This window comes from Ciconia boyciana, chromosome 15 (genome assembly GCF_034638445.1).
Source record: "Ciconia boyciana chromosome 15, ASM3463844v1, whole genome shotgun sequence".
NCBI lineage: Eukaryota > Metazoa > Chordata > Aves > Ciconiiformes > Ciconiidae > Ciconia > Ciconia boyciana.
In genome coordinates, this window is record NC_132948.1 from 9,964,674 (window position 1) to 9,991,442 (window position 26,769).

Genomic DNA, 26,769 nt, shown 5'->3' on the forward strand with positions numbered 1-26,769 from the left:
GCAGAAGGACTGAATTTAAAAATAAATGTGTGATTGTAATCTCCAGATGCTGCTCTGGCTTGCTGGGCATTATCCCAGGGAAGCGGGTAGGTCTGATACATGAATAAAAATGAGTATCTTTGGCACAAGTTGAAATCTGCAATCGGCACGCACAGAAAGGCTCCCATATGCCAGGCTGCCCGTCTGCTGAGCCCATTAGGAAAAGTTGGCTCTGTTCTGCCAATCTCCTGCACGAAGCCGCGTCACATCACGGCTTGGTTTTCGTATGGGAAAATCATTACTTAGTGACAGAGAGGCTGAAGGGGCATTCTGCTGATGACTGTGCGGCTCCGTAACGACAGCCGTAAGCACAAGGGCCAGGGCCGGGTGTGACGCCCTGCCATCACGCTGGAGGGGAAGAGGTGAATCACTGCACCAAGCCCCCCCTGCGCCAGGGAGCGGAGGGGGAGAGATGCGGAGAGAGCTCATACAGCAGCTTCAGCCTGCCCCTGTCCCTGAGGGAATCTTGCTTTTGAGCTGTGGGGAGACACCCATTTTTGACCCAAGGTCTAGAAGTAGATTTAAAAAAAAAAAAAAAAAGAAGATATAAAACCCTAAAAGAAGTAAAGGTGCACCAATCTATCAGCACACTGACAGTCCTTGCCAAGCTCCCCCCAGGTGCTTCATGTTGGGAGCAGGCGCAATGGAGCAGGAGGGACTAGGACAAAGCTATTTAAAACAACAAACTGCAATGCCTTATCCATGCCAGGCCCAGCGCTTATTCTAAACTAGATGTAAAACTGCAACAAGATGCCAGCCCACTTTCCTTAGCTGAGTCCGTGCTCCTGAGGTCAAGAACAAGGAGGAGAAAGAGCACATTTTTGCATTACTCATATTTTCTCCTGTAATACAGGAGGCTGTTTTGATAAGGTAAGAACAAGAGACTGATTGCCTTTTATTAACCTGCTGGAAATAGCTGAGAAGCTTATTGTGGTTTTTGTAAATGCAGCTGTCTTTCTGAACATAGTATCTCTGTGCACCGACGACATTCACTTTGATACTTTCTCTCTCCTACGAATCTTTTACAAAAGGGCCCCTGACATGGCAGGACAACACGAGTCCCTGTGCTGGAGCAACGATTGCAAGTAGTGAAGGAAGAGCAGAAGTGCAGGACAAGAGCCTTCAGCTCAGCACAGGGCAAAAGGAACAGCCTTGGGCACAGCTGCAATGCAGATAATGGTGTTTGCTGTGCAGGTCATTGCTGCCTAGTACCTGGGACGTGGGGAAGAGGGATTAAGAGGATGTTGCAGTTCCTCCAGGCCTGCAGGAGGAAAAGGTCTGGACTGTCCAGTTCCACAGGCTGAAGATGATGATTCAGTCAGAAAAAGCCTCCGGGCTTACAGAAGTAATCCCTGAACAATCAGCGGCAGTGGAAAGACTGCTATGAAAATTTCATTGGTTATGTTAACGGATACATTTCTGAAAGTCCATTTGAAGAAGCTTAGGAATGTGATGCTGGGGGCTTTGATAGTGAGTAACAGATTTGAAACACGACCTTGGTGCAACGGAGCAGCCCTGGCAGGGGACAGAATACCATCCCCTGTCCCTGCTCCATACAGGGGACTTGGGTCGCTTTGCCAAATAGTCAGAGAGACAGAACAATCCTCACGTGCAGTTGAAGGTCGCTCCATGAACTAGCCAACCAGCTAGGGTTCAGGATGTCTCATCCAGAGCATCCTACCACCATGACAGCATAAACCTGTTCCTGTGACAGGAAAGGGCACTGCAATTCAATCTCACACTTGAACGAAGCCAAAATTAAAGGATACTTGGCTCACCCCACATTTCCCAAGAACAGGCCAGCCAACTCAAAAATCAGCTTTCAGAGATGTTTTGAAATTAAAACAACACTGGATTCCCAGTTCTGCTTCACCCTCCTCCCTCGCACTGTTTCTACATTTGCTTTATGATCTCCATCCTGCAACTGCAGCACAGCAAAAATGCAGCTACCCAACTGCCTCAGCCGTCAAGCAACAGGATGAAGGGTTTCTTGCCATTGTAATAAAGATGCAGTAGAGCACCTGGATTCTCTCACTGCCACTGAGTAATAGTGCTGTAAATTTTTTTTGCATATACAACACACTGAAATCTATACCACTCCAATCTAAATTAACTTTCCTCCACCTTGCTTATCACAGGATGACAAAGCAACATTTGGGTTTCACAGATGCACCAGTCTCAGCTCCAGAATACTGCTGGTTCTGTTCCTTCAAAATCTTACCTGGAAAGAAAGGCTTGATGCTGCTTTATCGTGTCCAGTTCATAGGTTGATGAATCACTCCTTTTTCGTGGCAGCTGCTTCTTTGGATCTTCTCCGTTGCTACGGGGAATATCAATGTTGCTCCTGCTGAGGTGCCTGCTGGCTTCCAGATTAGAGCCACTGGAACAATAGCTGTTGTTCACCGTTATTCCAGGAGACAGGAGGTCGGTATCCTGGGATTTGAAATACGTGGATTTACCACTTTGACAACTGATCAGGAATACACCCACATTATATCCTTCTCCTTCTATCCTCCTTTCCCCATCTACCCCGAGATCCAGTTGAGGGCAATACAGTACCTCAGACCAAACCACTTCCTAAGGATGTGGGTGAAGCTTCACACCAGAGGGTGAAGCATCCCTGTTCAGAGCAGATGCACCCAAACTGAGACACACATGCACCTTAAGACACATGTTTGTCATTGGTAAGGAAAAGTGTCTTTGTTGTTTCATGAAAAGATCCTTACTAAAAAGAGGGGCCACGGAAGCGCTGTGGCCAGCAGACCTATTCCCAGTAGACACTGGGAGCCAGCATTACCTGGACACTCACAACGCTTCCTCGCCGACTGCTGTTCTGGCTCTCGGACACAGTCTGATTGCTGTAGCATAAGGCATCAAATCCCAGAATTCCTCCAACACAGTCCCCTACCAAGCAGACCTGAAAAAGGCAACAAAAGCAGGGGAGAAGGAAAAATAAACAGCCCCTTGACTTCAGTTCAGAAATGACAGTTAAAAGGAGTGCTGGATTATACCTAGGAAAGCTGCAGTAACAGGATGCCCAGTTCTTTCATCAGTAAAACTATTCAGTCAACGAACATCCACTCATACCCTACAGACTCTCGTTATTTAACATAGCTAATATGTTCTGGCTGTTCCCACCAGCCGACTGGAGTGAAGTGAAAGCAACACAGAGCACTGAGTACAGCACTAACTCCAGCCTCAGAAAATCAAGCTTGATTCCCTCCTTGCCAGCTATCCGTGCTACTTCAGGCAAGCTTCCCTGTGCTTCTGCCCCCTGTTTGTACCCTGAGAAGAGAACACTGTCCTGCCTCCAAGGGTATGAGCAGATAGGCACAATAAAGCACTGAGACCCTTGGGTGGGAGAGGGCTGTCTGGGTCCCCAGGCACAGCGCTGGCTGGGAAGAAGCTCAGGGTGGATAAATCACACTACAGCAGTGCAACGTGACAGCTAGTCCAATAGCTCAGACCTCGCAGGGCTGGAGTGTCACTTTGCTCACAGAGGTGTGAGGCTCAGTCATGGTCTTTTATGGGGCACAGCAGCTGCACAGCCTCAAAAAAGAAACCCACTTCTGTGACAACTCCAGCGCAAGCTGCTGAAGGTCCTTTAAAGATGGGAATGCTTAAATATCCTTGGTTTGCAATGGCAGCAGAGATCATGTTTAGTAACAAAGGTACCATTCCCGATTTGGAAAGGTGTGTCATGCTGAAAATTGATTAACTTCACAGCTTTGTACCTTCATTTCTGAACACAAGCTCAGACTCTGCTTTGAATCCCAAAGGTTCAAGACAGAGCACAAGCAATAATCTCTCTCTCAGAAAGAAAGAAATGGAAGCACAACACTTTCTTATTGCAGCTCAAAACTGTCATGTTTCCATCTCTCCTCAGAGATTAATGGAAAAGAGAGCTTCAGAAGGAAATTGCTTCACTTGCTCTTCCTTTCATTGTGGCTATAAACAGCCACTGGCTCACCTGGCCATTGAATGACATGCCCTCCTGGGATCTGATGAACTCGCTGTAGGCCTGGTTAGCTCTGATGATGACTGTGGCTACCGCTTCTTGGTACTGCGGGGATGATGTTGCTAGCAGAGGGAGTGCAGCAAGGGGAATGTGATCCTGGCTGTTGGACAGGCAGCCTTCGTCATGACTATATGGGCTGAGGCTGGATAGGGCAAGAGACATTGGAAATATTCAACCTAACATACAGAGTGGGGAAAACCATTTGCACACAGTACAGTCAGTATTGCGGTTCATTAAAAAAAGCCTCAAGATAGAAAGGCCATTTATTCCACTGTGAATGGGTGAGAGCTTAATAAATCTTTCCCTCCCATCAAACGTAAATCTTCAAGGACAACATACTTACATTGACAGAACAACCCTCAGACAAGGAATTAAAGCCTTAGTATTTATTGGATTAATTAGAATAAATCAATCTCAGAACTCTCGCTGCATGATTACTGTATTCACTGCAGCTAAGTATGAAATCAAGATTGAATGCCTCGCTAGTGTATTAATAAGTGCATTCTCAAAGCGTGGTCAGAGCTTTCAATACCACATGCAGAACATTTCAGGGAAGCAAAACAACCCAAAACCCAAGAATGAAATTTTATACGTGTCTCTCTGCGACAAAGTAGCATCAACTTACCTGGATACCAGTGAAAAGGCTTCAGAGCAGATGGCTGGGCAAGGGACTAGCCTGATGGCAATGTGTCCAAGAGCAGCTGGGTAGTGTACCCTCATCACTGTGTCAAACACTGTCGTGATGGTGTTGACATCCCCTTGCTTAGAGCTCTGGTCACCACTTCCTGAGTCCAGGATGTTCCCTCCATGGAGTACCAAGAGGAGGACATGGATTTTACTTGGCTGCATTAATGGCTGCACTGATTCATCCTAGGTGGGAATGAAAGAGAGCACAGTAGAAAGGCTTATTTTGCAAAGAGTTGTTTTGTTTGTTTGTTTTTGCAAGAGGTTTTTTTGCAAACTCTTATTTTGCAAGAGTTTGGACCAAGTGTATTTTATGCAAATTTTATCACCTTTTCTTCCCCAAGCTCACACATGGTGCGTACAATAAATGCACTATCCACATCAAGTCCACTCAGGGATGAGGCAAACAACAATCTGTGAAGCAAAGTATTTCCAACAGAAACAGTATTAGCCATGATACAAGGCCTTGGGCAAGCCCCCATCTAGAAGACTGAGTTCAGTTTGGGCCATCCACGCACAAAGATAATTGCAGTGTGACAAGGACCACAGAAGGACAAGAAGCATGCGAACTTTCTGAACAGAGACTAAAAGAGTTCAGCTTGATTTGCTTCACAAAGTTACCTGAGAATGAAATCCCTGCTCTCAAACACAGTAGAGATGAGTAAAGAAAGCTAGGGAGGGAAGAGAGGCACTTAAGTCAAAGGACAGTGCAGGCACAAGCACAGGAGTCCAAACTGATCCTGAATAAGTGTAGACTGAAAATCAGGTTTCTAAACACAGGGGATATGAGGTTTTAGAATAAAATCTGCAGGTTTGTGGGTAAGAAACTAAACTCTCTTCAAGAAGGAGTGTGCTTAATTTATGGAAATGGGCATTAGATACACCTGGATAAAACAGCCGAGAACCTGACTACTCCTTCCAGGTCTCTTATCCTACACACGTGCATGAACAAATGCACACACACAGCCTCAGCGTAACTGACTGTCCTAAGCAGAAGGAATGCTGAAAGTAAAAAAAATTGCATAAAATTTTAACCAGGTAAAACATGGCAGCAGTAAAGACACTACTAGTGTGCGTTAGGGCGGAAAAATAAAGAAATAAAAGATGGATGTTGCTTTCTGTTGGGGTGCTAAGCTCAGCTGCAGCAGTTGACAGTAAAACACATTCATCAAAATTAACAAATAAGATCAAACAGGTCAGCAAGTGGCAAGTTACTGGGGAAAGAAGTTGTAGGAAGACATCAGTCATTGCATCTGTTTGCCTATGACAGAAGTTATAAATAAGACTTCAGATTTGCTTATACTGTGGCAAAAGAGGAACTGAAAAGAAAAAAATTCAAGATCCTGTGACCCAAGACTGGCCAACATCTGGCTAGGAGACTGCTACATGAACACAGTAAAGGTTTTTATTTTGGCTGTCCAGGTCTTTTGCTTATTATGTTGACTCAATTCCTTGCCTAAACAGACAGGCTGTAGTCTGGGGGAAGGAGGGAATTGTATCTGAACTCCAGAGTGGGTTATCATTAAGTGCCCTGCCAGAACAGCTGTAAGGCCAATCCTGATGCCCCAGGAGCAGGTACAAGAGCATCCATTGGTACTGGTCACATATTAGAACACAATGGAGCAGGAACTATTTTTAATATCTAGTCGCTACCAGGGCTTTCAATGTTTACAGCTCCCATACAGACTCAAATCCCCCATCCCAACACCTCGGAGATATGTGAAAGCAGGTACTGATCTTTCCTCCTGTGCCTTATCCCTTGTGCTAGCAGAGACAACATTTGAGAACATCCTGGGCAACTCCCTGTTGAGGCAGAGAAATAGCCATTAGGAGGGGGTGTGGAAGGGGTGGAGGGCTGCAGTATTTTCCATTTGGCAAATTCTTCTCATTTTAGCATCTTTAATCACCTGTTGTCCTTTGAGCACCGACTGAGTCCCTGACAAACCTGCTGGTGGGAGGAAAGCATGCCCAGGCACACATTAGCAACCTAACAACTCGCTTACATTTTTACCAGATAATGGTAAAGCATGTCTTAATACACAGCCTAGCAGAAGTATTAAAATTCAAATCCAAGTCTGTAATAAAGATTTTCCGGACCTCCTGCATAAGAATGGCCTTTAATTATTTAGTACCATTACACTGTATTAATGCCTGCTCTTTAAGCCTTCTCTGATTCCAGTTTACAGTGCCTGCAAAGTGAACTTTTGCCTGGTGAGAGGCATGGGAGGAGCGCGCTCAGCATCGCTCCTGCTTTCAGACGAATGTTTTAAGTGCTCATTTGGAGAACAACATGAGTCACCGAGCTCAGGTCATCCAGAAGTTTATCAGAAGTCATTTGGAGGCACCTTTTCCTTTCAGTTCATTAACCTCTGATCTTGAAGGAAGTGGGGAACATGCAAGCAACTGCTGATTAGTTTAGGGGTGGAGGTGGCTATTTAGAACTTTCTTCTAAGATCTGGAGTCTCTTAAGACACCTGACTCCTGAAATACCTTTCGGTAATGGGGACTCTTAGGAATGTCAGACTATTTTAGTAGACTGTTTGTGAACGACTACAAATAACTGTCTTTTTCATCTCACTTTGAAGTCTGTTCTTTGTCTAAAATGAAGGCAGAAATGGGAGGGGGTTGAGTCTGTACAGCCCTCTGAAGAAGACAACAAGTTCTCCACACCATCTTGAGCTCTAAGAGAAATCTTAGGGCTGTGACTTGCTTATCTTGAGGTGGCTAGAGCCATTCCCATCCCCAGCCACCCACTCTCCCCATGGCCCTTGAGCTCTGAGTCTATTACGAAAAAGCCAAACCACTGTGAACTTACAGCCTGGCACACAGAGTAATACCAAAACCACGCTCATGGTCTTTGATAGACCACAACATAACTTAGGCACTCTGCAAGCAGCTACATTATCTCTGCAGCACAGACAGGCAGATGCTTTAAGGGTAGGATGAGATGTGCCGCTCCAAGATGCACTGTCTCACTAGGACACTGAATTACAAAAGCCTGTATATGCAAGTCTAGAAAGCTGGGGTGCGTGTGTGTGTTATTATTTATTTATTATTTTATCCAGAGTGCTGATACAGGCTATGCTATAACTGGTTTCCAAACAAGACCCTGAGCAGCTCCAAAGAGTGGGCTACAGCCGAGCTACGTCACCTGGACCACTGCAGCCTGCACCTTGGTGCCGCAGTAATGCAGCTCTCCTGCTCCCACATCCATGCTAGGATGCTCGGCATTAGCAGGATAGCTCTGCCCAGCAGTGCCTCAGGCTGCAGTTATCTCCACAGGATTAGTATTTTCTTCCAGTTGGATACCTGACACTGCCTGCAAACTACAAAGCATTTTCTGTATGATGTTAAAAAGACAGGTGAAATAATCCCTTAAACTTAACCATGAAGTACACAGCATGCCAGTATGGCTCCGAATGACACAAAGACAATACACCGCTCGCAGCACAGGGAGCTGTTTACCCCATTTACCCCACACGGACACGTTCCAGCGCCAAAGGATCTCATTACAAGAAACCGAAGCACTTACTTCAATGATGCTGAGCCTCTCCACACTGGAGCCAACGTGGTACTCTGCTGATGTCTCGTGATACAAGTCACCTGGAAGCACAGAGGTTTGAAATGTCAGCACTGCAAAATGCTATCTGGCAAAGACACTCTTCCATAAAGACACTGTTTGTGCCAATGCCTCTCAGCCTCTTCTGCCTCACATCTCCTTAACTATTTCATCAAATTGCCCTCTCCCTCCCTCCTGCCTCCTTCCACCCGAGAAGCCTGGGCAATGCTGGGTCACTTATTTTCCAGCAATTTCTCATAACCTCGGTAAGCGCTGAGGACATTAGTGAGCTCTTCTCTCATTACAGTGATCCAGTATCATTGCTCTATTAAGGATGGCAACAATGGGAAATCCCTGCACAATTGTCAGAAATGATTGGTTTGTGGGAAAATAAAAGGAATTACTTGAACTATGCTGGAGGAGCAGAGAGCTGATGTGTTCATACGTCTGTGCCTACACAGACCGACTTTGTACCAGAAAGCTAAGTGTCATCTTCCACCGTGCTGCTACATGAATCGATCTGGCTGAGGAGCTAGCTTCCTTTCAAAATATCATAACGACGAGCAGAAAATAAAACTGAGGCAGATACAGACAAGAACAAAGGATGGAGCAAGACGAAAGAAAGGAGAAATTCAAGTCATTCAAGACAGAGCTGGAATATTTCATCATTATACGAGAGAATCCTGGCTGTCGCACAAAGGAGCCTAACCAACATGGAAAATAAAAGAGAATCAAGAGCTATCCCAGCTCCTACTGGGCAATTCTTTTTTGGCAGCACTGGGCAGTCATTTTTATGCTCTGTTTCAGCTTCTCCTTTTGTGAGATAAGGATAACAAGTTTTATCTTTTTCAGAATGTGGCTGTAAATTGCTTGGAAACACTGTAAAATATCACATGCAGTTTTTACTTAAAAAAAATTACCCTGGACATCATCGCATTCGGGGGTTTCAATTTTATCCATCAGATCATTGGAACTCCATTTGGTTATTTCTTTCGGGAACATTTCCTCATTGTCAGACAAGTCCTCTTTAAAAAACAGATTTTTTGAGTCACACACACAAAAATATGTATACAGACAAGAGCACAGAACAAAATTTTAAGTAAAAGTAAGGCCCCATAACTCTATGTAATCTTATAAACATTTGGATGGCTTAAGTCATAATAAAACATGATACTTTAACAGCTTTTGTTATATAGAAACCAAAGCACCTTTTGAAAAGTAAACAAAATGTTTTAGTTGCATGTTTTTAACAAACAAAACTCTTAAAGCATGGAAAAATAACATGGATTTTTAATGCTACTATTTCAGGTACCAAGTTTGACATTTTTCTTGCCATACTTTCTGATGATGCTAAAGCAGCCAGAATGCTCCAGTACAGGAGAGGACAAAGCAACGTTTGCTGCTGGGATCCTCCCAGACCTGTCTGAAAGCTGCAGGATGTCTTTGGGGGAAGCAGTGACAAGGATCGCTATTGTTAATAGGACCAAACACCTAAAAAGGCATGAGTAATAAAGGAAATGTGAACTCCCTAGTCTATCTTTAGCCCGATTTCCTTAGGAGATGAGACTTGTTTGATCACACTGAGTGCATGTGTCTGCCATTTCCCTCCTACCTCAGGATCTTCTGAATCCCCTGGCTCAGTTCAACTACAGTTGATAAAGAATAAGGGTCCCCAAAATATTATGTTCCTAGAAGTGTAATTAAAAGGAAGAGACATAAAGGAGAGACCCTATAAAACACCCCACAGCAGTATCCAAACATAAGAAAGGTTAATAGCCTTGCTCTATAGCAGACATCAGAGGAGTTATGCCAGGTGAGGGGAGAAAGGAGGGCTGTCAGGTGGGTGACACTGGAAGGCAGGCTTGTGCTTTGTGCCCACACCACACGGTGCTGGGCTGCAGAGCCCTAATTCACCGCAGTAAAAGCCTGACACAGGCAGGAGTCCAGCCTTGCCTGTCCACAGGCCTTTGCTGGTACATTCACATGGAAACTAGCAGCTGAGCCCTGCGGAGGTATCACTAAACAGGCCATTAGCAGCCGTAGCACTGGAAGAATTCCTCCCAGTGCTCCTATCGGACACCCCACACACCCACTCCCCATGCCTGCTGGCCTGGGCTAGGTTATCCAACACGTGTGGACTTCCCCCACGAGAGGCCGAGCTCGCTCTCAGCCCAAGCCTGAACACAGGGCGGCCAGTCTGGAGCTGAGAAAGGGCTCACAAAAATGTTTATGTCAAACGAGAGGTCCTCTGAGACAGCAGCAGCCTGATGGCTCCGTTATCGGGTGACAGCACGGACCCAGCCCAAGCTGGGCAGGGCACCATGCAGCCTCCACACTTCATGCTTAATCCTGGCAGGTTCCGGGGAAGGAAACAGAGCCTCGGAGCTCCCGCTTGAACCCACGGGAAACCAAAAACCAGCAATGCAAGTCTTACAAAGATGCCTTTGCTATGGGTTGCTGGTTCCTTTTTTTTCTTTCTTCCTCTTTTCTTTTTTTACATTGAGGATGTATCTTTTACTGTTACAGAGGTTAAGTGCTTTCTAATTTATTTATTGTTCTGTGCTTAGTTTTTCTTTCCTGAAAATTTTGGGCTTGTAAATTTAATAAAGAGTTATAAACATAATAACAACAGCAGTAATTACAGATGTCTTGAAAATCTAAAAGCTGTAATCTTCAGAGTCCCAGCCTAGGATTCCCCCTTTCTTGTTGCTGTACAGTTACTAAGAAAATAATTTGTTGGAAGAATCCTAGGATGGGGAACAAAAATATTATGAAATATAGACATCTTTTCAGCAAATCTGAGCAATTAAAAAAAAAAATGAAAGGGACTAAGGACAGACCCAAGCAAAGACCAATTATTTTTAGGAGTTTCTATTTACACTTTGACCATAAAAAGAGAGCGACCTGGAAACTTTGCCTCAGCATGCCATTTCCTTTTTCAGCTACAGAAAAAAATCTGAGTAAATGCCCGTTTTCCTGCACAAGGGAGTGCGGAGCTACCTGTTCAGAGCAAGTGGAAAGCACAAGCATGCAACACACATGCTGGCAGAGAATTAAGAGGAAGATTGCACTCAACGCTCCTCCAGCAACTTAATCTAAATATTAAACTTATTTCCTTGAGAGGTTTAATTACAGCCCTTATTGCTGCTCAAGTGATCATTGAATGGGATATTACTCCCATTATTAGCATTTATTACAGGATAGATATTAGATATTACTGTATTTGTCACTCTCTTTACCAGGGTATGCCAGTGAATAAGGAAGAGTGGGAAGCTGGCGACAAGAAATCTTCTCAGGTTCAGGTTACGCCCACTGCACTGCGAGGAAATGTGTGTGTATATATGGGAAGCACTTCTGAGGAACTCTGCTCAGTGTTGACTCACATCCTGATCTGTGCCAGTTCCCATGGTACCAACCCCACAAGCCTCCCTGGATGAGCTGCAAGCGGTGCTTCATCCCTGCGCACAGACCTGGAGCTGGGACATGTCATCGGCGGGCCAAGGGGCAACACGAGGTCCCTCCCGAAGAGAGGGCTGCGTTGAACAGCACACACATCAAGGCTTCAACTCTTAAGCCAAAATCCCATCAGACTAGGCAGACTTTTCAAACCCAACTGTGCAGATTGCAGAGGACAATCTGTACGTAAATGGAGACATGCTGTGTGCTAGCAGAAGAGGAGCTTTTTCTGTTAGCAAGCTCCTAGAAGTATTGCAACAGAGGTGCTGATACCAACTGTGGCACAAGGCTCATTTTTGTTAATTCTCCTTCCCAGACCTGTTAGGAGCATGTCAGGGATTCCCTGGGGGCCTGGATCCCAGGCAGAGCTGTCTCTCTCAATTTTATTACTGAGTAATTAAAAAGGCAAAAAAAGAGGGTGGATAGCAATGATGCCGCTTCGATGACTCACTCCTCTTTTCTTGTATGTACATTGTTACAATAAATCCCCTACATAGTTCTTCTAGATGCTACATAAGTTAATAAATAGACACACTTAAACTACGTTGGCCCTTCTCCTTCCAGGCAAGAGACACATTCACCCCGACTGGCACACATCCTGGCCATTTAAGCTGCTATTGTGCAAGTCACTACAATAGCATGCCACCTTCTACCCCAGAATTCGAGATGCATGCCTAAATACTTGATACGAGAACTCTTCTGGAACGTGATGCTATCAATTTTTTGAGACTGAACTTTAGCTGAACATCAGTGAAATTCTGCTTTACAAAACTGGGGCGTCATCTTCTAACAGCTGCATTTCACAGAAAGGTCACCAACTTCATCAGCACACGTTGCGCATCTAACTTAACTTGGCATTACAAGCCGAGAGAAGAGTCCATCTGTTGTCAGTAGAGACGGAGCCCTTCAGGCTTAAATACGCATTAAGTACAATACATAAAACGAGTGCAGTGGAACAAAGCTTCTTCACACACACATGCACAGAGAAAAAAAATAACACAGCTTTCTCCTAATGCTGATAGTCAAAATTACTTTGAGAACGCTGTAGTCAACACTGATTAATTTTGGCACCTGAAGTACCTTCTTGCATTCACTACTGTATTTCTTGGAACGGGGGAATAAGGATTTAATAAAGGCGAACTTGGGTCTCTTCAGGCCCAGACAGGACAATTAATCATATCTCCTACTGATTAAAAAATAAATTAGAAAAATAATCAGTCATACTGAATCACAATCATTAGGACACACCCACAGTCCAGTTAGTATTGCTGAATTTTACCCACACTCATTTTCACCAAATAAAATACAGTTCCAAAGGTTCAGACTGTTCAAGATCCCTTCAAATAGAACACACTGAATCTGAAATGTTGCTGCGTTAAATATAAGAGTCTGCTGGGTGATGCTGGGGGTGCTTGAAGAAGCTGCACTGATGCTGCACATATCTTGGTTAGAAAGGAAAAGACTTCAAACAAAGCAAAAAAGTCTCGCTTCCTTCCCCGCTCACCCCCCACCCTCGTGCCTTCCGTTCTCTTACCCCACCATTTCAGGAAACAAACGATGGTGATTTAGGCTCCACATACCATGTGCATCAAAGAATTCATCATCTGAGCTGTCATCCGAATCTCTGGCAATGCTCTGCATCCTCCACTCGGAGATACTATGGCGTGAGGGACTTGCTGGAAAAAACAAAAAAGCCTTATGCGATATGCTACATCGACAAGACGGAGAGTTCCCAACATGATCTCTGCTGGAGGAACAGTCGTGTGTTCTCTATGAAAATTCACTGCTGCAATATTAAAAACACAAAACCCCGATGATGCTGGTGTGATGTCAGTGTACCGCTTTACAGATCCTGTTTGTTTACTGTTGTTAGAACCTGCCAGCAAGATGCTACATTAAAGCAAGCTGTTTGTATCACTCTTATGCTATTTTGAATGGCAGCTATTTATAATTGTTAGTAGGACGTGCAAAATCAGCTGGGTTTTAAAGTTTGCAATTAGGAAGGAAGCAGGCTGATTGGAAGCTTTCTTCGTGCCTCTAATCAGCACACAAACCATGCCTCTGCTTCGCTAACTTTCGGGTGGGTACCTAAGCAGAGCAGCCTGGATAGAAATAATCTGTTTTCTGGAAGGAAATTGCTTCCACACAAATTGGATTAGAGATCTATTTAAACTTTAAACTTGAATGATTTAAACAACATGCTATGCAACTACTTCATACAGAGCTGTCAGAGCAGCTGTTCTGACGAGCGAGGAGAAAACCCAGTGGTCCTTTTGGTTCCTGTTTGCCCTCCTGCTCTCACACCTACCTGCTCCCTTTCATTTTCCCCTCCAGAGTTCCCTGTGCTAAATATAAACATATTATGGCTTCTTTCTTTCTTTCTTTTTTTCAGATATAATTTAGCAATAATCCAGCCTGAACTCTTCTTGGCTGAACTTGTTACAGAACAGCCATCTGCTGAAGGGAGCACTGTCCAGAGAACAACGAGAAAGAGGGTTTCTCCCCTCTTTCAGATAGTTCTTGCATGTCACACAGCGCACACAAAGCGCTTGCAGCAGCCACCTAACCTAATACTGCAAAAACCTGAGGAGACTGACAAATTCTCATTTACCATATACAAAGACACTGAAAGGTTCTGGTTACTGTGACAGCTGCACGAGCTGTTTCATGCTATTGTTGTAACAGTGTTAAATCTGTAAGTCAAATTTTTCTAATTTTGCTACCCGGTTGTCACATGGAAAGAGGATGGAGACCCTGTGCAGAGTCATCTAATTGCAGCTCAGCAGCCCCCAACTACCCCACCGCCCACCCCTTAGGGAGCAGCAAGCGAGGAGGTTGGCAGAGCAGATCTAATTCACGCTGGAGTGACGTCAAGGCACTCGCATAATAGTTGCTAAAAATAGACCATATAATAACATATGGGATGGTGACAAGGGTCCTGCTATCACCAGAGGTCTCGCTCAGATGGTATAGAAAGGACTGAGATCTTTTGGAGAAAAGGCGTTGCTTTTTTCAGCTGGAGGTAGCGGTAAGTCGAGACAGCCCTCCTTGCTTCCATATGTTAATATGCTGCCAGCATGAAGAAGGATTAAAATATCTGCATGACGTACTTCCCAGCACATCACAATTCATTTCTTTCATTACTTTTTCTTGTAAAAGCTGAGACATTCTGCAGTTTAAAAGAAATTCATGCTTTGCTACCAGTGAAACCTTCAAGTGAAATCCTAAGAGGTCTGAAAACTACAGCTGCCAATGAACATGTCAGCAGTGGAAGAGGGGGTTCATAACAGAGGGTATAATGAGAGATGGGCACATCAATATAAAATCCTGGTGCAAGCAAAGTAGCCAGCATTTTTATCTTTATACAATGATTTATGAAGCATCTGGTAGGTTGTTCCCTGGGGCTCACTCCTGTGAGTCATCGCAAGGTAAAACTACTGCTCATCTCTCATTCACCCTGTGATGAAATGGTAAATAAAAATGGAGACTCAACTCGCAATATTTAGTGCATATGAGAGATGGAGAAGCTTCACTCACCTAGATGTCCCCTTCCACTGTCACTGGAAGAAATGCTGCCCCTTGAGGTTTTCAGAAAAATCAAGATTTTTTTTTTTGCCCTCTTGCTGCGAGAGCTCTTACCCTGCTATCAGCTGCACTTGACTAAAAGGAGAGGGAATTGCTGAGGGTTCAAGCCTTCTGTCTGTAACTCACTGGGGATTCACCCCTTTGTACAGAACGGTCTGAGGAAGGGAAGAGTTTAGTACAGCAAAAAAAGGTGACTGCCTAGGGAGAGGTGAATGACAAAATTCAGGACTCAAAGCTGAGTCCTTACAGGGTATCCATAGGGGAGGCTTTAACAGCAAAATCCTGAAAGCTTCCTGAATGGTATTTAAAAGGAAATATAAATGCAATCCATGGTCCCACCTAATCCTAGGCTGTGAGGTTTAGTCTCCAAACAGCTACTGCACATCATCACCGGTGGAAGGCAGCAGCACCCACCCACTTTTTTTGGAGTACCTGCCTTATTTCCCCAGTAGCTGATGGGAGTGCTGCGCTGTGTGAGCTACACTGCAGCACCCACAGAGCCAAACGCCCACTTTTGAAACGAACGGCATGTAGTAACATATAACCCCGGCCAAGGAGCACGGAAAACAAGAGGCAGTTAACAGCAACCCACAGCCAGGCCAGTTCTGTGACACAGCAGACATCCAGAAAGGGAACACTGCTAAAGGACCCGGCCTTATAAAAGCCACCAGTGGCTCTTGCGTAACAGGCACTAACTCTGTGCTGCTGTTTGTCATCTGCTGAAACCCAACGCTGCTAGCCAGCTGCTGCCTGCTCTTCTACTCTTTTTTCATAGTTTCTCTGCTTTTGAGCTTGGCAAGAATTCTGCCATGTGCCACTGAATCACAGTTATGGGATGACTAGAAACATTCCCAAACCCGTAACAGGTCACCAGAAAAGACTGAGCCTGCAACACCAGCAGAGAAGGCCTCTGAGTTAAAAGGACTCACAGGAGAACAGCATTGTCCCAAACAGCATTGTCCCAAAGGTGCCAGCCACGATGAGACATGGTCATACCTCCCGAAAGCCCAACCTCCATACAGTTCAAAGGAGCAAGTCAGCAGCAGCATCTTACCTCCTCTCTTTGAAGATCGTGAGGACTTCGAAGAGGTGGACCACTGCTTAGTGAGCGATCTTCCAGAGGCTGTTTCGCTGTTACCAGTGGCATCCTCTGTGTCAACAAGTGAAACCGTGTTGGCTTCAGCATCCTTCTCACCAGGAGTGTCTTTGACTCCGTGCTGCTCAGTATCATTTTCACTGCAGAACTGGGCCATCTTCTGAGCCAGCATCAACTGTGCCTCCTTTTCCAGCTGCCGGATATCCTCAATGGTGAGCCCATACCATTCGTCCTGCCAGCACCAAGCCTGCCGATGGGCACGGACCATGACCTTCCGCAAGCCTGCAAAGCCAGAACGCCCCAGTCACCAGTGCTACAAAACTGCAGGAATCGATGTGTTCCCTTCCCCAAAACCTCAAGACACTGTGGCACAGATATTACAGTGGTGTCAACTACACAATGCTGTAAGCTGCAGTAAAGGACCTTCATATAGCAAGCAGCAGGATGGCAAATTAGTCACTTCATGTACTTTATTCTCCTCAATTCTTGCTAACCAACCACGCATGGAAAAATTAGCCAGTCTTCTGCAACTGCTTTTAACTTGGGAAGCGATTTCCTAATTCCAGATCCAGGACTTTGTCTCGTGACTGCCCTCTCCACCAAGGAGGAGCCAGGCACAGACCACAGTTGCAACTCCCATGGAGTTTCGGGAAGTCGTAACATTTGGATCCAGCCTTCAAAGTGAAGTGTGTTCCCAGAAGAAAGAAAAAGAAAAAAAAAAAACCATAATCAACAAAAACCACTGATTGTTTTTATCCAGGAGAGTTTCAAGTGGTTCCTTCATGAACACTACATACCCCACCACAATTGTTACATGACTGAAGCACATCCCACATCAGCAGTGCTAAGACTAAAACACCTCCTTTCCTTGGAAACCTGTTTTCTGCACCTGGTTTCTATATATCAGTGACACAGCATCACAAATACGAGCTTCTGAGATAATGGGATGGGAAGGAAAGTAAGGGAGGGAATAAAGAGGCTTTATTTTGCAGTTACCATCTGTCTTCTGCTGCATGAGAAAAATGAAGCAGGTAAAGCCAATTTAAAATATTTCAATGTATCACATATCTGAAAGGAAGAACTGTCTCAATATCAACACACAATGCTCCTGACCAGGCAACAGAAACTTTCCTCCAAGACTTAAACTTGTTGGCTAACATCATCATACCACCAGGACTTTTAGAACAGTATAGTCACTCAGGATTTTCAACCAATATTATTGCTTAAAAGCTCACGACAGGTCAAAGCTCCGAACTGCTATTTATTACTGATGGGAACACACAGCAATAACAGTGCTTTTAAAAGCTTCTATAAATACTGACACACCAATCCTCAGGAGCCCGGGGTGGGGAATCAATAAATATTGTTGCCCTTTAATTACTGGGAAACTGAGGCAGAGATGGATTGAAGGACATGCCAAAAGCAGCAGTGGGAATTGTTGTCAGTGGGATGAGGGATCCACAGTTCTCCTCTGGTAAGCCTGGAGCAGAAACGTACCGTGCCAAAAGGCTGGCAGGCAGGGTAGCCAACCTCGTACTCTAATGAAGACCATGGCTGAAGACCACAGGCCACAACACCACCACTGCTATTACAAGATAGAGAGTAATCAACAGGCTACATTAAAATCATTTAGGTTTTGGGAGCTGCAGATCGAGCTCTCTAAGCACCACCAAGAGGAAAGATGGCCCTTGTAAGCCACCCTCCATTTCCAGGAGCACAGCCAAAGCTGGATGGTCCCACTGCACGCAAGGTTGCTAAGGTGTTTCCAGCAACATGTGCTTCACTGTTGTACAGAAAATCTTAGATCTCACTACTATCACAGTTTCTGTGATGTTCAGCCTAAATATGCCTTTTGTTTTCAGCAATCACTTTTTTTTGGTTTTTTTAAACATACAAAAAGCTTATTTTCATATGTTTATTTCCTTCCAGGTCTGGGCACTTTATTGTCTGCTCTGCTCTTTGGTTAGTTCTTAATGCCACCAGCCACCACAAGTCAATGCATCAGGAGGAAATAGCCATTGAGATCAGCAGCTCAACGCGATGGACCAGCTCAACCTGAACTTCATTTGCACAGTAAGATTAAATCTATCAATATTTTATGTATTTCTGTGCCTGACTTTCAGAAGGGAGCTCCACGTAGGGGAGGCAAGTTTGAGCCAGCAGACTGTGACCTTCTGGGGGCAGAACAAGGAGCCTTGGCAACTTAATTCTGTTCAACCTTAGTCAAGATTCAGAGTTATTTCTCCCACCAGATTACTTTTGCAGAACTACAGGAGAATGATTTAGCCTCTTCACCTCCCATTCTGATTGACAATCAGCAGAGCTTAAAGGTGAAGATTAAAGTCCCATCACATACACACTGAAAGCCAAGAAAATGTTTCTCTTGCTGTAATTCAGTCCCCAACACCACAACCATCCTTTGGACTTCCACACCCACTTCTACCTTGCTTGAAACATCTTGGAAACAGACTGTGATCAGACACAGAAGCGAACGGCCCCCTCGCTCTCATCCCAAGGCTTCCTGTATTCCAGGGCTCAGCAGCCTCCGCTCATGCTCCTGGATCCAGCCTTGATGTATCAATGGACCAACTCCTTGGAAATTCTCTGTGTAAAGGCACAGATGCCACTGACCACATACCTTTGTTTTAATGGGCTAACGTCATAGGGAACATGAAAACCACCTGAGGGTAAAAAAAGTCTCCTGAAGTTCCCCTCTGTCTTCTTTCACTTCATCTCTTAGATCACAAAAATTGCCTGTATTGCTTCCTCCCAACTCCCAGACCTCCCCATCTGCACTGCTCACATCACTTTGATTAGACATCCCAAATCACCCTTCCTTAAAGCCTTGTTCTTTTGAAAATAGGATGGCATTACAGGGCTTCACGGCTGTTGTGCCTCTATCACGCCATATTAGTTATGAAGTCAAAAAGACTGAGATTATTTTCATAGCCTCTGGCCTTCACCTGGGATGTGTCAGCGATGCTGCATTTCTCTCTCTCAAACACAGGGAGAAAAGCTGGAAGAGAATGAGGCTGTCCAGGTACAAAAGAATTTGAAAAATAAAAGTCATGGCTTACAGAAAAAATCTTCACTGCTAGGGATGGAAAACTTGAGCAGTCCCTCAGTGCACAGCAGTGAGTATATCACTGAATTAATCTTCAGCCTGCAGCACTGAAGCCTTCCAGTAGGCAGCAGAGACCCAGAGGACACACCGAGTGCCCTCATGCAGCTATTTAGATTCAAGATCCAGCCACAAATGACTGACCTCACCTGTCCAGGCACTGCTTCCCCCCCTGTGCAATGGAAAAAAAATCAAGTCTTAAAGCATTTTTTAATCAAAATGTTAGAGAAAAAACAAGCTTTTTATTTGAAAAGTGAAAAGGAGGGGACAGATCAGACCCAGGAAACAGAGTGTAATTAGGAAAAATTCTCTTTTTAACAGATCAGAGATGCCCATCAGGACAGTGCTGAAGGCATCTGTGGTCCAGTTCGCTTTCATTTTTCTCTCTGGCAGGAGGGGAGGTGCAAACGTCTCCTGCTCAGCCCGCGAAGTCCCTGTCCCACACTTAATCCCACACACTGTGCTTTCAAAGCCATGCCTCATGGCCAGCTGCAGCCCATTTGGCAGTTTGCCTTGCAAGCCTGTGGCATGCTGTCCCATGTAGTGGGAGCTGGCCGGGGAGGACAGGTTGGGTACAGCATCCCACCAGTCACCTTATTCCAGGTCAGACAGAATGCAGCAAGCCCAGTGGAGGTGAGGCTCCGGGCACTGCAACGCTCCTCCATCCCCCCTGCCACCACCTGCTGTGGGGTGCATGCTCCCTTCTCATCCACAGAGCAAACCAGCCCAGCAGTATGGAAGAACTGCAGGGTAGGAGATGGTCTCACAAAGAGGTGTCTCTGGTGTGAAGAGAGAAAAGAGTGGCACAGGAGAATCAGGGAGGATTTTAGAGTAGGTTTTCCCCCTCCGCCCAGCATGCACCACGCTCATCCGAGCCTTCTTTCCCAGAACTGGAGGATAACCCCGCAGTCTCGGCAGGCAAGTCACACACTGAAGTCAATCAGAAATGGTGGAAACAGGTTTTTTATAAGGGTGCAGGTACCAGCCGATTTCAGTAATATCAGTAGTTAACAAGACTATTATTTCTCTAAAGTGCGCAACACTTCGGTTTAAAAAAAAAAACAAACAACCAAAAACCAAGGAAACCACATATGCACAAACGTACACATGCAGACTGAGTTCAGAAGTACCCATCATTGTTGCATTGATTTAATTATAACATTTCCTACTGCGTTGTGCAGAAAGATCATCTGTGAAGAGTCTAGCAGGATGCAAACATTTAAATCGCTTGCCTTTCAACTCACCACCTCGACAACTCAGAGACTGGCTGAATCCATGAGGTGCTGACTCTTGTAAATGATTTGCCTACAGATTGTGGTGTTGAACTTAATCTTACAAAAGGAAGTGTAAATGACCATGAGACAAGCCAGGACAGAGATGATTTTAGCTTAATTTAAAAAGCTTTTGTCTATAGTTCTGGGTTCGTTTTTTAACATGAAGTAAAACTAGCAAATGTAACAAAAACTCAATGCAAAAAACCCAAAACAAATAAAAAAACCCACCACCAAATCCTGCCCAAACCCCCCTCAACTATCCATATAAAGCAACTGTTCAGATACCCATCAACTATGTACCCAATGGCAACATCCCAAAGCATTTTATAATGCACTCTCACAATTTCCTGGCAGCAGATAAAAGATGCCCGATCTTCCCTGTGCAACACTATTTCCTTGATAGTCACAACAGATCCCACAACCTTCTCAGTACAGTTCTGGTTGTCTGAATATACCCAATCAAAGGCAACCTGCAGTTGTATCTGCTTGCTTCCCTGCCCTCCCTTGCTCAAACCACTCACAAAGAAAAGCCTGTGGTCACATCCACATCATGCTAACTGCAACCTGCCTGCTCTTGAAAAGACAAAACTCTACCTGCAGACCCTTCTAGATGAACTTTCTCATTTGAGCGCTTTAGTGAAGCAAAAGTTCTGCAAAAGAGCTTTCTAAAACCACTTCCACTTCATCGCTGTGCAACAATTTGGGTATATTTAGCCTAAGACGCAGTGGCTTAGACAAAGCTCCAGTTACTGGTATGGGAACACACTTTGCCATGTATATAATCAATAACCCATACGCAGTCAACACACTTGTTTAACAACAAAATAATCATAGCCCACGTGCACCATTAGGAAGCAAGTGGGAGCAGAACATTATGCAGTGCCAGTCCAATTAAACTTAAATTCTATAGGAAAGGAGTAAAAAAGCATACAAATATTACAGCCAAGTAGACTAATAGCCCACAATTTTAGTCTGTGTCTCAGGCTGTCAAAGCACTGACTAACTGTCCAATTAGTCATCAGAAAAAATGGCTGTTGCACTCAGTAAGACTGAGAACATTTCAACACCATCCTCCAGAGTTACTCCCTCCGCGCTCAGTAGCCTTGCTACATATCGCAGTCCATCCGTCACTTAACTCAGATGTGTTCTTCTTTCAACCCATTCTCTAATTTCAGTTTGCACCACTAAGTACTGCTCCCCCCCTTGGGCAGAGTTTGGATGCCGCTCTTGGTTTCTGCCTCCGTTTTCTTACTGGCTTGGCGACCCTGCACAGAGAGACCTAATTCCCCAAGAAACAAATCTGCAGGAGCTGGGAACAGAGGAACCGGGAGGAAAATGCCAAGGAGGGGCTGGCCCACAAGGACGTCTCTGGCACCTGAGAGCTTCGTCGACCATAGGCTGCACCATGCACAAAGGGCTCCAATCTGCTTTCAGTCACCAGTTGAAACCCCAAAACTGGGATCAGCATATAAGCCTGGTCAGTCATGTTGTAGCTCACATCTTTCCAACTTAAACATCCTCATACCTTGCTGTCTTTGGTACATGTGCTATGACATTTTTCCCACTCACTAATGGCTTCCCCATGGCTATCCCATTGCAGGGGAAGGCTACACACCTTCTGTAGATACCCAAAGCTTTTGCTTTCACTTTTCACTCACTCAACTTTGTCTTGCCTTAAAGACCTTTCTGATTTTATGCATCTTAACCACTTTGAAAAACAGTATTTGCCATCATTATAACAGAGTGGAAAGGCTTTTGAAAGGCAGACAATGAGCTGGCTCGGCTCTCTGCAAAGCCTCAATCAAGAGGAAAATGGCAGGCAATCTTTCATGAAATACAAAAGAAACATTTCTAAGGGACCACAGTTTAATCTATGCCAAACACCTCTGAACAACTGGAAGAGTCACATGCTTCTTTTTCATTTAACAGATACAATGGAGTTGTTATTCTGCCCCCATGTTTTGCAGTATACACTAAATTAACCCATGTCACCAAAACGCCAAGGGAGTTCCTTGCAGAGAGCCACTTGTAATACAGACTATAACAGGTAAAAACTTCCATCTGGGGTAGAGTAAAACCAAAGGAGCTTTAAGAAAGCAACCTGTGACTATTCAGAGAGCGGTGCACACTATTCTCCACTGCTCTATCAGTGTTTTCCACATTAGCTCTCAGGAGCACGGTACAACTGAAAAGAGCTATAAAATTACTTACTTATGCTAGCATCAGGCACTTCCAAGAAGCTTTGCATATAGAAAGGACAGCTGTAGAGGTCATGTAGGAGGATTTACTGTGTACAGAAAGCAGGTAGCATCCTTTACACAGCCTTTCATTGGCCTCCTCTTTGCCAGAGGACAGCCATACCTCTGCACTTTTTTTGAGATGGGAATGCTTCTTTAAAACATTCTTTAAGTTTTCCACCTGGCCATAGATCCTGCCTCTTGTGGCAAGGCTCAGAAACTATATCAGTTGTGTTACAGATTTTCTGCAAAGAACAAATTACTGCCAGCCCTGCTACCATCTGGACTGTCTCCACTTAGTTACTTCTGGAACACAAACAATACCTCCTTTAAAAGCATTGACCTAAGAATGATGCATCAAAGCAGCACATTTACTCACAACCAAGAGCTGTCAATGACCCATGGTGGGCTACAGCACAGTGAGGTGGGGAGCCCGGAACACCGCAGCCTGGAGGACAGAGATGTGTGACCACACATAGACCCACCAGCCCTGCCACAAGGCAGGCAGAAACTAGGGATGCTCCAAGGAGTGGTTTTCTGGAACTACTTAGGACTCACAAGTGAAGTCCATTTCTTTGAGTAGTCCTTGAGGATTTTGTCCACAATAAAGAAAACTGGCAGATTTTGAAAATGATCTGGAGTTAAACAGACAGATCCTTATCTAAAAAAAAAAGAGAATGCAAGATCTTGCCTACACAGGACTTGAAACCCTTTCAGTGGCTACATGTGGTTTGGATTAATACATACCATGATTACAAGTGACAGAACACCATGATTTTTTCTGAACTGACCCACAGCTCTGCAAAAAGAGTAATCAGATCTGAGAATCTCTTCACAGACATGTCTTGGGATATGATACATTGCACGTACCTCACCTTTGTGTTTCAATTCAGAAACAACATAAAGGAGTTGACAGTGAACTTTGCAAGACTATAAATGCTCACCAACATCATGGATAAACCGCTCGATTTTCGACTGCATCCCCCAGTATCTGAACTCGACTTTACACAGTTTATATGCACACATTATGGGGTATTTCCCAGGGTTGTTCTTGTACTCTTGAATCCAGTCTTCTGAGAGGGGGCCTCTTTTAGTCTTCACTGATTTATACAGCTTTGGATCCTCCTCAGCTTTGTATTCATGTGGAGGGATAGGATCTTTAACAATATCAATAGGATCTATAGAAAGAGAATAGAAACAGTTAGACATTTCCTTTTCCTGAACAAAAGAAAATACCATTTTTCAGAAGTTATTTCTGTTTTACAGAGTTTTAGAGCAATTTAGTTCCTTTTTACTTACACTTAACTGATATTTAAATTGTTTATACATCGCTGCTGGGCAGTGATGAGCTCTGCCAGAGGAACTAGTACGCACAGTTCCAGCAAACAGAGGTTTTGCTCCAAATAGGTGTTTTTGCCCACAGTGACTGCAGATCCACAGCACTCTGGCAGATACGCTCACTCCATCTTTCCAGCTCCAAAAAGATCTTTTGCACATTCCATCTTTCAGCTTTTCTAATATCACTCACAGTGCTACAGCTCTGTCTTGTGCAAGACTGTTAAATATACCTGCCCTTTCTTAGCACTGTTATGGAAAAGGCACTACCCACTGAACGTCCTGTCTTTGGCGTCCATCAAGTGCAGTTACTGGTAACTCCTCACATGCTATTGTTACACCAGATGTACTATGGAAGGCAGAAAGTTTAACTTAAGTCCTAATTAACACTTCAGCAATGGAGAATTGGAAACTGCAATGGGAGCATGGTGAGTGAACATATTTTAAAGATCAGGAACCCCCACCCCAGACGTCAGCAGAAACATCTGACGTTTGGATTGAAGGACAGGACCACACTTCCCAAGAAATGACAGCTCTTCTGACACTTCTCAGACTTGAGTCATGCTGCCTCACTATTTTTTCAGTACCGAAAGCCCGATCAGATAGGCTTAGGAATGAGGACAGTCAAACAAGTTTAAACCAAAGAAGTTTAAATCAAGTAACACTCAAGTAAAATTGCACGGGGTTACAGCCATGTCCCACACGTCAGCAGCGCTGGAGGAGCCACAGCAGCCACTAGATGTCCTTCCCCAAAGCTCCCGCTGCGGCCAGCGACACATGGGACTGCCAGAAGTCAGCCTGAGCTTCTGAACACTTCAGTCTCAGCAGCTTCAGAGCAAGGGATGCTTCAGTCCCGCGTGGCTGTAATTGCCAGCGCTCCCCGCCATGCAGTTAGGTCTCCAGCAAATGCCATGGGCACGGATCACAACAGACAAGACAGAGGAATTGCTATGACACTTGCCATTCTCTGCCTTTTTGTAAGATGTTCCCTTTTGCCTTTTCTCATTAAATCCTTACATATGTAAGGCTCATTAACCCAATCTTCCAAAGACAGCTGCGAAGCTGAAGTGTTAACCTGCATGAGGGCAAGACTAAAAGGAGAGGAAGCAAAAATGAAATACACCTTTGTGTTTCAGAAGTGCAGATAGGAATGATTTTCATATACTCAAAGGAGCTACTCAGTTATACAGCAATATTTTCCTCTTCTATGGTTATTTCTACTTATTACCCCCAAAATCATTAGATGTCTTACTCTCCTCAGGAGCTGCACAAATAAGACAGGAAAGCATTAGACGGGGGATTAAAATGATTTCCACGTGATTTACGTCAAGCCTAGAAGAGAACTCCAGCGTCCTCACTCTACTTGATGTAACCCTACCCCGCAGCCTGACACTGACAGGGGTGCAGGTGTGTGTTTGGAGGGCGGTGGACAGGCAGATGGGACACACCAAGCAAAATCCTTTACACAGCAAAAAAAAAAGCAGAAGTAAAAGAAAAAGGCTATTCACCTAGAATGGTTTGTCTTTTTTCTGCAGGAGAAAGGTTGAACACGTTGACATGCTCTCCTGGATCAGTTTTGTAGTATGTCTCAATATCAATAGAGAACTTCTCCACAAAAGGACACGTATACCTGAAAACGAGAACAATGCAGCTTAGAGTAAATCCCGCTCTGCTTGGCAAGCAGAGAAAATGCTTTCCTAAGATGTACAAAATCAGCCTCAAATCCAAGCCAGCCTTTGCTCATGTTTTACTTCAGATATGCTTAAAATACCATCAGTACAGATTAAAGAGATTTTCTTTAACAGCTTCTTAAGACAGGAGCTCACCTCAGACATGTGGTTCCACTGGAATAGCTCTGGTTTAGTAAAACCCCAAGCCCACAGCAAAGGTGTGTGCTCCCCATGAGCTGTTACATGGATTACAGGTGAGAAGATACCTATATGCCCCATGCAGTTACTGGAGACTGGGCACCCACATTGACCAAGAAACCACTTCCCAGAAAGCAGAAAGCCCAAGGGGACCGCCAAGTCGTCTTACTTCGCAGAGATGCTGACAAAAACCTGCAACTTAATTTGACAATGTCTCCTCCAGGATACTATTATGAGGACAGACTGTTTTTAAAGGAGCAGTTTTCAGCAAGAAGATAACTTTTGGGCCCACTATACTAACAACTTATGTTATGACACAGATACTAATACAAGGACACCCTGGGCACCTCTACGAGGAGAAAAGCAGAGCTCTTGCCTGGAAACTGTGGTAGAATAAAATACAGACTGGTTCTGTGCAGTGCCAGGTTTCCTGGCCAACTGATAGACTCACGGGCATTTCCAGAGAATAGATAAAAAACAGACTGAAAGTGGACTTT

General features: G+C 44.6%; 1 protein-coding gene across 11 annotated transcripts in view; it reads right to left on the reverse strand.

Moving 5' to 3' along the window:
* The window catches only part of PITPNM2 (phosphatidylinositol transfer protein membrane associated 2), a 141,977-nt gene that overhangs the window by 26,987 nt on the left and 88,221 nt on the right, over positions 1 to 26,769 (reverse strand). For 9 of the 11 annotated variants that reach the window (XM_072880458.1, XM_072880457.1, XM_072880455.1 and 6 more), the window contains 10 exons: positions 25,913 to 26,034; positions 24,014 to 24,247; positions 16,396 to 16,719; positions 13,337 to 13,432; positions 9,221 to 9,325; positions 8,274 to 8,344; positions 4,683 to 4,927; positions 4,010 to 4,199; positions 2,837 to 2,956; positions 2,261 to 2,472 (listed from right to left, as the gene is read on the reverse strand). In XM_072880458.1, the coding sequence (XP_072736559.1) occupies positions 2,261 to 2,472; positions 2,837 to 2,956; positions 4,010 to 4,199; positions 4,683 to 4,927; positions 8,274 to 8,344; positions 9,221 to 9,325; positions 13,337 to 13,432; positions 16,396 to 16,719; positions 24,014 to 24,247; positions 25,913 to 26,034 (1,719 nt within the window). Of the gene's footprint in view, positions 1 to 2,260; positions 2,473 to 2,836; positions 2,957 to 4,009; positions 4,200 to 4,682; positions 4,928 to 8,273; positions 8,345 to 9,220; positions 9,326 to 13,336; positions 13,433 to 16,395; positions 16,720 to 23,816; positions 23,989 to 24,013; positions 24,248 to 25,912; positions 26,035 to 26,769 lie in introns of those variants that run through there. The other 2 variants (XM_072880454.1, XM_072880460.1) reach the window with 2 other exon arrangements.